Here is a 14120-nt window from a genome sequence, read left to right as displayed (position 1 = left end):
GCAGCAGGTTTTAGTCACTTCACATGATCCTGGGATACTGTGACCGTCATAAATATGAATCAGTTGCCAAGCATCTGAATGTAAATCACAAGACCCTGGAGATGCTGCAACATTCCAGTTGATGGGCACTTCTTCTGGGCTCAGCAGAAGCGCCAGGATCAGTGCCGGGCTCCAGCTGGAGCCTGGTGCTGATCCTGGTGCTTCCACTGAGCCCTAACAGTCCCGAAGAAGCGCTGATCCTGGTGCTTCCGCTGAGCCCTGACAGCCCTGCAGCTTCAGCCATCTCTCACTCAGGCTTCTGCGGTGCTGCCACCGGTTCAGCTCATTCCCCTCCCCCACTACCACTTTTCTAGGATGTTCGCGTACCATCTGCCAGGTGCCAATGTACCACAGGTGGTACTTGTACCACTGGTTAAAAAGTCCTGCTCTAAAAGAATGCAAATGACTAGGAATATAAATTCTTCCATTCCCCACCATCGAGTTAAACTGAAGAAGCTTTTGGATGAGAAGCGAAACATGTCAAAAAAAAAAGCCCAGTTGCCTCGTGAAAAAGCACCTTTGGGACATGCTTCTACAATGTATATACTTGGATAAACGGGGTTAATAGCTCACCTCATTATAATGTAAGTATGTGTTATTTGGATTACCATATCTACCAATATATTCACAATCCAAGTTTTTAGTGGGAAATAAATCTTTGACATTTTTCCTAATTATCAGAAACCTCAGATATATGTCTGGTTTTATAGTGTTTATTACATCTCAATAAGAAAACTAGGCTGAGCAACAGAATAACTCAAATTCATCGTGTGAACGTATGTGGCATTTCCAAGCTTCACTTCTGCCAAATGGAACTCAAAAACACATCACGAAGCATAACTGAATTCAGCATTGATATCAGGATTGAAACTGATTTCAAGGATCATCAATCAAAGTTAAATAAATTGGAATAATTTAGGCCTCTTTGAGTGTATGTTAGTTCAAAACTACTATGTATTACAGAAAGTTACGACACAAAAGACAGGAATTTTCTTTTTATTCTTAGATTATTTTATACGTATAATATTACACTGGTAAAATATATACAAAAGATGAATTTTCTTTTTCTAGAAATACAGGCTACAGATTTCAAACTCTACTGAAAAATATAGGTATGTAGAATGGGTCCTTTTTTGTAATTTTTACTCACAAAAAAGGGGGAAAGCTTGAAACCCTTACACACTCCCACCCTGAAGTCATGCACCTAGAAGCAAAAATGTATTTATTCCAAAGCTAGAGATGAGCTAACAATTAGGTAATCAGGAAGGAAGGCACACTTTTTGCCAAGAAAAGTAACCTTAGCCTTGGCAGCCTTGTAGCAGATCTCAAAATCAAGAAATCAGGGAATCTAGCCAACATATTAGTTTACGGCTCATTGATAGTGCAAATGTTGGTATTATCTTATGTGTATTAGGTGCTACCAAAATATTTATGAAGCATGCACACCATCTTTTCCCATAGACACACTGTAGTTCATCTAATGGAATTGGATTTAACAGAAAAAGACATTGAAGAGGTCTCTTGGTTTCTATTCTCTATTGCAATTGAAAGAAGTTGGGATCTGGTGAACTGGTGGACAAGCTAATTCTAGCCTTGCCCTGTAATGGTTAGTGAATGAGAATAGGATGTATGGATGTCAAGAATCCAAAAATTTCTGAGAATAATGGATATGGTATTCTGGGGCTAGGTGAGAGCAGAAAACCAGTTGCTTGTGTTGCTTTTCAAAAATGTCTGGTCCATGATATCCTGGACATCAGAGTGCCAAGGTGTCCTTGATGAGGCGACGCATGGTGGTGGTGACGGAGGTCCCAAGTGAGTCAGTGATTTGGTAAGAAATCTTGTATAAGTAGGGCTGGACATCCCTCAGCCCTATATCAAAGACGTTATCCACCTCTGACTGAGTAGGCATCTTGGGCAGGTACTCATGTCGGTTCATCACTTCTACAATGTTGATAATCTTTTCACAAAGTTTTTCTCCCACCTTTTCACGACATATCTGCCGTTCTTGCTCATTAGCCAGACTCACTACATTTACCTTGACTGTCCAAACTTCCCAAGGGATGCACTCATCTGAGAAAGGCCATCGTGATTTCTTCTTCTGATAAAACTCCAGGGAAATTTGGCCCATCCCATCACTGCCTGAGTTTCGCAATGCGTCCTAGGGGAGAAAAAAGCATTATTCCATGTTTCACTGGAATAATTTTATGTTTTCAGTATATTTATAATAAAATATTATGAATATTTACTTGGAACAAAGTTATGCCATGCTCAACGATGTTTTCTTTTTCTGTAGAGAAGATATTCTAAAACTGAAGTCTCACTAATGAAACGAAGACAAATTTGTTTTCATATGGTACCCTCTAATACAGTGGTTCTCAACCTTTGGGTTGGGACCCCATTTGGGGTCGAATGACCATTTCACGGGGGTCGCCAAACAAGGCTGTCCGCCATTTTTCCCCCTTTTCTTTGGTCACACCCCTGGCACCCGGTGATGTATAAGTGGTTGGGGGTCACCACAACATGGGCAACTGTATTATGGGGTCGCGGCATTAGAAAGGTTGAGAACCACTGCTCTAATAAAAAGATTTGAAGAAGGATCCTTATAGTAGGTCTTAACACATGGGTATAGTTTCAGTCATAGACTATTTTCTCAACATCTGTTTCTAGTTTTCAATTTACAACTTGTCATTTAAAAACTATTCAAAATTACAATTGTCTTCTCCAGACTTACTTATAACCTGTTTTTGAAGTTACAACAGCAGCACCCCACCCTGGCAGTCATATGATTGCATTTTGGGCACTTGGCAACAGGCTCATCTTTATGGCCATTTGCAGCTTCCTGCAATCACATGACAGTGATTTGCAACATTTTTTTGCCAGTTTCCAGCATTTATTTTCTTTTGCAACAAAAAATACCCATAACAATCGCAACTGCAAAAAAAGTAAAAAAAACCCCATCAGATCCAGTCACGTGACTTGCAATTGCAATGACTTACAGCTTTTATACAGATACAAAAGTGGCAACTTAGATTGTTATCTAGGGGTGTGGGGGAAATTGCAGGCACAGCAAACTGCCATGCTTCCCCCCCCCACAAACCTCATAACCTTTTGATACCCTTTGTCCTAGTGAAGCAGCCAGAAGGTTATGCCCTTTTGACTTAATGCCTTACCTACCTAAACAGATAATATGCTTAGTTCCTTCTCCTATCTCTTCCTGTCTTTGTTAGTTCCTTCTGTTTTCATCTATCTGTATTTGTTCTTACCTGATCTTTGACCATGTAATGTGTTACTAGAAAATAGTTGCTTACATGAAGACATTTTCCAATGAAGAAACCTTTGTCAGCATTTAATGGTAAAGCCTATGTATGTAACAAGTATATAAGAAGCAATAAATTCATAGTTTGTCAAGCTGTGTCCTGCAGCTTCAAACCTCTGCTCAAGACATGCCTGCATCTTTTTCTTAGCGTCCTACATAGGGGAGGAAATTTACTGAAAAAAAGATGATAGAACACTTTCTAGAACAATAGCCATTCAGCTTGTTGCAGTATGAAGTGTTCTGTGGCACCATCTTAAAGTACACCTTTCATGTGTACCAAGTATTTCATCAGATGCATGCTTTGTAATATATTTACTTTCATGGCAGCAGAAGAGGAAGAAAAGATTGTAATGTAAAAATATAGCCAAGACTAATTGCCTTCTAACAATGGCCATTTATAAAATGATTATTGACTTTTGTCAATGTATGAACCTATGTACTTTTGCAGTGGAAAACTGTAAATGTTAGCATCCACAGAATCTTACCAATATGCACATTTTTTCAATGATACTCCTAACCCAGTACTGAAATTGTGATATTAATGCATATACACTTAAAGTTCTTTTTTTAAAGGACTCTCTCTCCCCCTCCCATCAATTTATTAAAATGACAATCTAGAATGTTTGCATTTTTTATTGTACATTTCAAATGGGGGTTTCTGCTGGTAGTTCATTCTGCTGATTGGGATGCTCGCTGCCTGAGCTGTTAGAGACAGTTTTAGACTTGATGTGTAGGACTTCTAGAATATTGATTCTAGAATACTACAGTATTTAAACTGGGACTGCCTTACAGGAACCACTGAAACTGTCAAAACTCTCTTGATAATGAGTATCTTAACTTGTTACTGTGCCAACACAAATAGCAAGTCACACTCTGGATTTTTTTCCCTAGTGAGCAAGTGGATGGTGGTTTGAAAAGAGGGCTATGCTTATATCTGTTCTTCTGTCATAGATTATTTTCTATTGAAAATGAAGCTTGCAGAGACTATTTTTCACTGCAGAGGTGAGGAACCCTATCATCTCAGAAGATGATAGATTCCAATGGCTTCCAGAAGGCTCTGAAGCATTTTTCGTGATCCCTGTCAAATATTTGACTACAGAAATGATGACAGCAATTGAAACAATTGCTCTTCAATCTCCTCTTCCCAATGCAGAGTCCATTCAGTCCCCTGAGTGCAAAGCAGGCAGTTGGAGGAAGACTAAAACACAGGTAGAAGAAAACTCATCTTAAATCTGATTGGATACTAGTAAGAACTTATTATCAAGCCTATACTGTACTGTGACAATATTGGAAGATTTTTTTCTTCTTCTGTTGTGTACCCTCAGCATCAGTGGAACTTTTTTAGTGGTGCAAGGAGTTCAGGGGTCTGGCTCAGATATGAATTATATGAAAAAAAATTGACAGTTGCTGATGACATGTCAACTAGATACTTTAAGAACAAAATCAGTCTAATTTGGCATGATAGACTCTACTATTTCAACTGTTCAGGCGAAAAATGTCCAAGGACCTGTCAGATATTTTGGGATGAGTTTCAGTTCTTAAGGCTTGATAATGCGGATAAGGTGCTTGATTATGTTTGGCTAGCCATGCTTGTTTTATATTTGCTTCTCATGGCTTAATAGAAAGGGAGTGTTTTCTGGAACTAGAGGAGTATAAATATGTTGCTGCAAGAAGTGGTCCTAGCTTTATTAAAGGAGGCTGCAGTGAGATGATTACTAAAAAAAAAATGTAAATATTTATAGGCCAGTATCCCTCTTCTGATTAAGGGGATTGAGCATACAGCGGTTAATCATATCCAAACATTTTTAGATGAAATTTTCTCTTTCAATAAGAATGTAGACCTAATTTAGGTCCTGAAACTGCCTTGGTCATCATGTTGAATGATCTTTGCTGGGAAAGAGACAGGGAGAGTGAAACCCTCTTGATTCTCTTGCTTGATACCACCAGAGTGATATTCTTTTGCAGAGCGTGTCCACTTTAAAAGTGAGTAAAATGAGCTTTGAGTGGCTCAGCTCATACATGGATAGCTTTATCCATGGCATTTATGCTGTCTAGTTCTGTAAGGTTTCACTGTTATCCCCCATGCTATTCAATTTTTTACACTGAATCACTGAATATGTTGAATATTTTAAAGTAAAATATTAGCAGCATGCTGATATTAACCTCGATCTTGCCTTTTCATAGGGGTCCATGTGACACATTGAAACTGCTGAATCAATGCCTGGTTGCAGTAAGGGCCAACAAACTGAAATCACTCCAGAGAACACAGGAATGCTGTTAGTGGATAGTTTACTTATCCAGATAAGGCAGAATTCCAACTGTTTTGGATGAAGTTATGCTTCTCAAAAGGATTAAATATGTGCCCTAGCATGTTTCTGGATCCATTCTGAGTCCAGTGTATTTTTACTCAAACTCTTACAGTTCTTACACTCTATGTCAAATTGGAATTTGTTGACTGGCAAAGATATTTTTATATTCGTAGGGCTTTCAAAACTATGTTAACGATGCTATGTTCTTAAACTTTTCAATGCCAGTTTTTGTTCTATGTATTAACAGTATCTTGCTAATTTTGCATTTTTTATTTTAACGAAAGTTTTAAATTTTGTAAACTGACTATATTTCACTAATTACAATTTTAATTATAAATTGCTTTGAGATTTAATGTGAACTGATGCAGAAACATATTAAACACATAAAAGAAATGCAGCAATTTAAGTGAAGTAATTTAAATCATTATAGAGATAATAAATATTTAAATAATATAGAAATAATATTGTTTTCACAGCTTGCTGATGTGTACTGATGGAATCAAGAATATTTCCTTAAACAAATTGTTCCATAATCTGCATGTGGAGACTCCCTCTTTTAGGAACACTCATTGCCTGAAAAATAGTAAACAATTTCAGCAAAGGAACAGAATTCTTGGACACTAATTTGAGATTATGTTCCAATCCCAATCTGGCTCGGGCTATGAAAATTAAAAGTCAACCTTGAATTAATCCTGGAAACAGCCTGTTAACTATCTGGCATCTGTATTCTGGGCCAAAGAATGTTTCTGAACCAGCAGCATGGGAATACATATCATTCTGAAATAAACACAGCCACTTTTACCTTGAATTCTCCAACTGCCTTTCTCAATGCACGATCAAGTTCCTCCGAAGAAACCCGGACATAGGTGAAATCAATGAAGTCGCAATCAACATCTTGTGTGCCAACTGTCCCAATCGAATAGGTTCCTTCTTTCTTGTAATGGAATTTCCCTGTGCTGCGATGAAGTAATATGGTGTGCAAAAGTGCCAGCATAGCTTCTTCAATCTGGCGACCTTCAACTGATATCTCCAGCACCTCTGAACGGCAATTCATTGTGACTTCTGCAAAGGAAAAAATAAGCAAGCAATCCTGGAAAAAAAGAAAAGCTACATGAGCGCAGACTGGAAAACTGTCACCTCGATGGTACGATAGATATGTACAGGTGGGAAGTAATATGGAAAATGTCTTGTTCCCAGAACAGCATAAAACGTGCCATTTTAAGGATTTTGCTATTGTTCTGAGTTGCATGCTAAACAGCTATTTTACAGTTCAATCCCTTCAGGACCGCTCCACATTATCACACGGTTTTCTGGAACTACAAAGTTCTCATAAAAATGCTGACACTGAATAAATTATGAAGAAGCACTCTAAGGCCAATCAAAATCAGTCTAAATTCTGCAGTTGTTTTAAAAATTGCTTTCTGAAAACTGAGACAGTCCTAAACAACAATGCTAAAAAGTTTCGATTCATTCCTTAAACTGATTCAATGGTAACTTTTCAACCAATATTATTAATTCATTGGAAGCACAATAAGTAATAGAGCCAAATAAGGCAGCAACCCAATGTTTTGCGTTATCAAACACATTGACTGAAACTGATCTACAACCAAACAAGAATCCCATTATTTCCCAACAGTTTTGAAAGAGGCAATAGTTCTCAATGTCGCAGCACTGTGACTTGAAAAATTGCTCTTAACGCCACCCATTGCTCCAACAATAAAAGGACGTTCTTTTGTCCTCGTGTACCTACCTAGAGATGAGATCACTTTTATGCTTTAATTATTTCCGAATGACCTGATTGGCTGGGACATTTAAACCTATATAATCCAGCCTTTTCACCAACACAACACGCTGGCTTTTGAACCCCACCAGGGAAGAACATGTTTTGTTCCTAACGCAGGTCGCAGTCCTGAAGCTCGGGGGTGGTGTGTGTGTGTGTGTGTGTGTGGGGATAAACCTCTTGTGACTTCCGCAGTCCTGTGACCAAAAACACTCCTAGGCTTTCCTCGGGGGAGGAGGCGCTCGGTAACTAAGGTAACCGATCGGACAAGGGCTCGCGCCTTCTGGAAGGTTGGGGGGGGGGGTAAAGAGCTAGGGGGTGCCCGGTGGGAATAACAGCTGGCAACTCACCTGTCCCAGATCTGGGTGCTTCCCCTAAACAAGCAACTTAATCTTCGGATTGGCCCAACTAAGAAAACATGGGAGAGAGGGATTTGAAAAATCATCCTCAAGGGCGAGTCGAAGCTATTCTTCTCGCCCCGGGTCGCTTCTGCCCTCCCTCAGACGGAAGGAACTTCTGAATCTCATTTACCTAGGGCCTTTAACCCTTTTCAGGCTTTTGAAATATAAATTGCTGATAGCCTTTCCCCTGCCGCACTTGGTACCGTCCAAGACAGCAAACCACAGACGAAATCACGAAGGGTCAACTTCCGGTTTTTAGAGAACCAGTTTCGCCCTTTGCTGCCCCCTGCAAATTGGAGATGAGCGCATCTAGGGCGCTCTGCAGTAAAAAGTCGAAAGTTTGGTGATGCTTTTTTACTGGTTAAAAAGAAAGCTTATTTTATTTTATTGGCGTTTTATTTCATTGGTTAAAAAACACGAGATGCTATACAAAAATGAACGAGGGCAGGAACTTGTTACTCATTTGTTTTTTGTTTCATACCCTGAGCGATTGCGTTAACAAGATGCGGTTTTCCCCTTCCCGTCCAGAAAACTCCAGAATAGCCCCAAAATATCATTTAATTGGCGGAGAAGCAGGGGAAGGAAAAAAAAGCTGCTTCTTCTTACAGTAATAAAACCCAGTCGTCCTTTTTAGTTCCGATCTTCCTGGACTGACTTATTCTATTGCCACAAGATTTGCATTTTCCCCCACACCTTATAGCTGATGGTTCAAACTGACTGTTGAGAAGGCATTATTTATAAATAGGACTCTAATACAGCAGACACAGAGCAAACCAAATTATTTCTCGGCACAAGGAGCGATCTCCGAGACGTACATTTTCATTCTTATGCTGCAGAGCCAACAGCCGATTTGCCATAGTTTTGCGTTCCTCGTTACAAACACTGGAGTAAATGTCTATGGAGATTCTCAGCCATCCGGACCACGGTTGTTTTTCTTTGAAAAACAAGAAAGTCCAGTTGCCTCTTGAAATGGGACATCATTTGAATACTATACCTAATTTATACCAACCAGAACTATGTAGGCCGCGGCTGCAAATGCGCACGCGCCTTCTTGCCTCCTTCTGTGCGAGAGATAATACGTCATTCGTGTGCAGCTTCAATACCGGAAGAGGCGGGGAAAAAGCGAAGGAGTGGAAGTGAGACGCAGCGGGGATCCTGAGGTCGGTGGAGCGACGTTCTGTGCGAGGGTGAAGGCTCCCACGATGGTGAATCTTTGGTGTTTGTGAATAAAAACGGCGGCTGCCAGGTTATATCAATTTCTGCGTCTTCTGTGCGTCTTGCTGTGCCTTTGTCCTTCTCCCGTTTCTTTTTTTGCAGCAATGCTTTGCAGCAATTCTTTAGTGTCTCTTTTGAATGTCCCAAAGGTGCTTTTTTAAGAGGCAACTGGACTTTCTTGTGTTTCTTTGAAATTGTTGCTAAAGGTGGTTCAATTTCAAAGAAAATTTGAAACAATTTCAAAGAAAAGTCCAATTGCCTCTTGAAAAAGCACCTTTGGGACAATCATGACCAGGATAACTGAGAATCTCCATAGACGCCTCTTTTGATTCCATTTTCATTCATTTCAAGTTTTACAAAGTCTTCCAACTCAAGAAGTATGACTCTGAGCGGCATACAACATAAGCATAAGATAAAGAGAGAATAGTAAGTTATTTACCAGTGGCCAATATACAAAATCTAGAAGCTAAACCAACTTATTACAAATAAGTGCATTTATATCTTAGCTATGTTTTTCATGGGTTTTTTTTGGGGGGGGGGGTAATTAAAAACTGCGTACACTAATCAGGGTGTCTTGCTTTTTTGCTGGCAAAAGAATTTTGTTCAGTCCAATTTAGGAAGCTTCATGTCTGGTTCTCACAATTTTATTCACATAAACTTTAACATATTTGTAGAAATGTAATCCCTTTCAGATGTCAAAGGTTGATCTATTTACAAAATAGAATAATTAAGACTATCGAAGAGACTTTGTCTCCATCCCCCAAGACATAAGAACATGCATATTTAAGGGTTCAGTTCCACAGTCTTTAAAGGTAGCCTAAAACATAAATTATCGGGGACTAAAATAAAAAGATATCTACTCTGAATTTGGACAGAAGTGAACCACTAAAAGTGATAGCTGATCCAGCTTTTATTTTTCATCTTTGCTCTTGAAATGTTGGATTCTCCCCTCCCCCACTTCTAATGGCTGATCCAAAGTGCCTCCAAATGTTTGAGGCCGCCTTCTTATGCCTTACTGCAATATAAGACTTTTTTTCTCCCTTAGGTAATTAGAGAATGGAACTATTCTACTGATGGTATTTCTAATTGTTTCTTTTATGGAATATATTTCAGTAAAATTATTGAAAAGGTAAATGACTCATGATGACAAACAGATTTTAAAATGGTCTCTGCTGTTGATAGCTATACATGTAGGTTACTTGTTTCTGCCATTTATGAAAACTTGATTGGCATAGGATTTCTTCATTTCCATTTGTCTGAATTGCTATGGAAATGCAGAAAAAAAATGCATTAGGAATAATACAATGTACCCTTTCTGTAGGCAGTATGTATGATTGTTTTCATTCTACTTCAGGCTAAAGAAAAGTGGCTGATCTCATACAACATTGCTTGTTTAAGTATGGTTTTCCTGAGTAAATCATGCTTAGCTGGGTGTACGTTACATGCTAAACCAGGGGTAGGCAACCTTGGCTCTTTTATGACTCGTGGACTTCAACTCCCAGAATTCCTGAGCCAGCCATGCTGAGGGGAAAGGGAGAGGTCTCCATACTGAGCCATGCTGGAATTCTGGGAGTTGAAGTCCACGAGTCATAAAAGAGCCAAGGTTGCATATCCCTGTGCTAAACTAAAAACATGCTACATTTTGGCATAGCTCGTTGTCTATTCAGTATTACTGATTTTAAGGCCACAACTGAATTTAACTATTTGAGTTAATATCAGAATTGTGCAGCTGTAAAGACTGTCTTGTTTAATAATAAAAACAGCACATTTTTCCTCAGATTTTTTTTTAAAAATCCTCAAATGTTGAGAGTAATCTTTCCATGCTTGTAATTGCTTTTGCTATTTTGGTTCCTATCCTTCCCCTTCTTCCCCTTTTAAAGTCAGAAGAGAGTATGCATGAGCTACAGGAAAACATGGATTGTGAAGCCAGATAGCAGCAATAAATCTCTCTTTCTGAGTGCTCACAGCTGAAGCTGCTCTAGAGTCACAGATTATAGGACCCCACACTTTCCGAAGGGCCACAAAAAGATTTAGTGTACTGTTGATTAGTTTCATTCAATTCAACAGAAACATGTTTTACTCATTGCTTTCTTAATGTATTCAATAATAAAGGAAAATAAAAATAGATAGAATCCCAGGTTAAGTAGAACATTGCTCACTCTTTCACCCAAGACCTCAAAAGCCCAGCCCAGTGGGGCATGTACAGATCTTCAATTCCTCCCATGCAGTTTTGAAATCAGACGGACAATCCTGACCAATAGGATTGCTCGCTCAGACTCACAAAGGGTTTTGGGGGGGGGGAGAGAGAAGTTGTTCAATATGGCAAGACTTATTGAATGCAGATTTCAAACAATGAAGAGTAAATGGCAGATAGCAAACAAGAAATTTCCTAATTTCTATTATGCATTCAGCATACACAAAAAAAATACAAATGGCTGGATACATGGCATGGTCACAGCCTGCTTCCAATTGTGGGGAGATTCAGTTTTCACAGGACAGACCCACATTGCTTTTAATTTTCCCCTGGTTCCAATCAGCTTCCAAATTAATATTTTATATACAGTACATATATACATGTATACACAAACACCATATAACTTGAGAATAAGGTGAATACTGGTGCCTTATTCATATCTCTTTTTCTTTGATCAAAAGCAAAATTAGCTATGCTGTGCAATTTCTAGGATACAAGTTTGATCAGTTATATAGGATTGTTTAAAAAAATGTTGCCTGAATCAGGTGCTGCCTGATTTACAAGAGCAGCATTTACTTGGTTTGGCATGATAAGCATGAGGGTTTTACCAACTTTTTGTTAAGCACTTTGATGTTCTGGCCAGTTCAGAGATCTTTTAGTCATTTCCTCCAGGGTTTGCAATAAATTAGGAAGTGCCCAATTGTATATTTGTGTGGGCATTCCCATCTGACAAGTTAGCTCATAGATATCAATACTCGATCTGCTAAGATGCCAAGTCTTTAAGACAGCACCAGAAGAGTTTTAACTGACTATTGAGAAATACCAATTTTTCTTTGCCAATTATCTAAATACCTGGTTTATTTGCAACACCCAAACATGAATTTTTGACATAGTTGGTTGAACAGAAAGCTTTCTTTCACACCAACAAGCAAAGAGTTTAACTGGGGCAAATTCTTAGAGATTATATTTTTCCCCTTCCTCCCATCTATGTCCCTATTTAAAAGCTGACACACGTGTCCAGTACATTTTAAGTTCTTTCCAGGAGACTCACTGGCTTCCTAATAAGATGCCACTCCTTTAAAATGTAGCATGTTCAATCCATAACAACAACTTTTTGTGTGTGGTGCAGAATAACCAAATATCATCAAATTTGCAGTAATAAATTTAAAGGGGTTACTTACTAATAGGAAGCTTTGGCATTCTGACTGGTTGGCAACAGCCAAGAGTCCCTTTATTACCCCAATGAGAAACAGCAATGATAAACTAGAGAGCTAAAGCCAGGGTAACTTCATGCTAGCTTGTACGTCCTCAAATCCATGCGGTGCTCATCCAGTTAGCTTGGTGCTCCTGTCTGGCTCATCATATCATGGCATAAATTATAAGAAGGTTTTGCCCCCTTCTTTTCCCATGGTCCGTTCCAAGCTGGGAGTCCAATAAACCAGGGCTTTTCAACCTTTTCACCCATTGTACCACTTTTAGGATACGGCAATATCCGAGTACCACCAGTTGCCTAGCAAGGTGTCAAAAACTTGATGACCCCCCCGAAAAGGAAAAAAGTGATGAAGTACAGGTAGTCCTGGACTTAAAACAGTTCACTTAGTGACTGTTCGAAGTTACAATGGCACTGAGAAAAGTGCCCCCCAAGTCACAGCCAAGCAAGACACCTGCCTGCCCACCTGGCAGCGCTCTTCCTCCTGTCCGATGTTTCCATTATTGTGGGGTAGGGTGTGTGTGGTTTTTATTCTCCCCATCTGATGGGTGGTTGCAGCAGGTTTTGATAACTTCACATGACCCTTGGATACTGTGACTATCATAAATATGAATCAGTTGCCACGCATCTGAATGTAAATCACAAGACCCTGGAGATAAGGCAATATTCCAGCTGATTGGTGCTTCTTCAGGGTTCAGCAGAAGCACCAGGATCAACGCTGAGCTCCAGCTGGAGCCTGGCGCTGATCCTGGCGCTTCCACTGAGCCCTGACAGTCCCGAAGAAGCGGTGATCAGCTGGAAAGTGGCACTGATCCTGGCACTTCCGCTGAGCCCTGACAGCCCTGCAGCTCCAGCCATCTCTCGCTCAGGCTTTTGTGGTGCTGCCACCGGTTGAGCTCATTCCCCTCCCCCGCTATCACTTTTCTAGGATGGTCGCGTACCACCTGCCAGGTGCCAATGTACCACAGGTGGTACCCGTACCACTGGTTGAAAAGCCCTGCAATAAAACATACCAGATGATCAGTGAAGAGTCAAAATATGATTATTCATCCAATGTTATCAAGTTGCTTTGGATGAGTGGCCACGCAGCACTTCTCATTGTTTCCCTTTTTATAAAGTTCTGATGCTTAGAAATTTATCCAATCATTATGAATGGAGTGGAATGGATTGGCTTATTACAAATAAATGTTTCTTTCTCTTAGAGATAGATTGGATGCAGATAGCTAAACAAATGTCTCTACAGCTAAGCACAGGTTTTTGTAAGCATAAAATATATGTTTTCCTTTACATGAGTATGCATACGTTATATACCTTCCTTACATAGGTTTTGTTATATGTTGTGCTCTTTAGTTTCAAATGGTGAAAACCAGTCTTTCCAAACATAGAATGAGTGTGTTAATATGCATCATTGTTATTTAGGTCTAAAAAAATATCCTAAGATGAACATAATTTATTTATTTAATTATTTTCCCCATTCCTGTACTGTCCATCTCCCTCAAAAAGAGACTCTCTAGGCAGCTTATTTAATAATAAAATGTTAAAATATAAAACTCTCTCTGTGTTGAATTTAAAAAAAAAATTAAGAAGAGGCAAGAGATTAAAATTAGTTAAAATCTGAAATGTGGGCTTTCAGGTGACTAACCAGCCCCATGGCTG

At 39.3% G+C, this 14120-nt stretch overlaps 1 protein-coding gene across 4 annotated transcripts; it reads right to left on the bottom strand.

Annotated features, from left to right (window-relative positions):
- Window positions 1–1019: 1019 nt before the first annotated feature.
- Window positions 1020–8684, bottom strand: ATG101 (autophagy related 101). Of its 4 annotated transcripts, none has more exons than XM_039337327.1 (3): window positions 8661–8684; window positions 6467–6754; window positions 1020–2197 (listed from the first exon to the last, which is right to left on the bottom strand). In XM_039337327.1, exons 2-3 carry the CDS (start codon window positions 6716–6718, stop codon window positions 1793–1795), a joined length of 657 nt encoding a protein of 218 aa, XP_039193261.1. In that variant the 5' UTR covers window positions 6719–6754; window positions 8661–8684; the 3' UTR covers window positions 1020–1792. The 4 variants fall into 4 exon arrangements, with proteins under 4 accessions (XP_039193261.1, XP_039193264.1, XP_039193262.1 ...); XM_039337330.1 differs by lacking the exon at window positions 8661–8684 and adding an exon at window positions 7795–7965 and having other exon boundaries at window positions 6467–6726; XM_039337328.1 differs by lacking the exon at window positions 8661–8684 and adding an exon at window positions 7795–7959.
- Between the last annotated feature and the right edge of the window lie 5436 nt (window positions 8685–14120).

The sequence above is a fragment of the Crotalus tigris genome, unplaced genomic scaffold (genome assembly GCF_016545835.1).
Source record: "Crotalus tigris isolate CLP2741 ecotype Arizona unplaced genomic scaffold, ASM1654583v1 scf7180000017674.1595824, whole genome shotgun sequence".
Lineage (NCBI taxonomy): Eukaryota > Metazoa > Chordata > Lepidosauria > Squamata > Viperidae > Crotalus > Crotalus tigris.
Note: the sequence above shows the minus strand (reverse complement) of the source record. Positions and strands in the feature narration are given on the sequence as shown.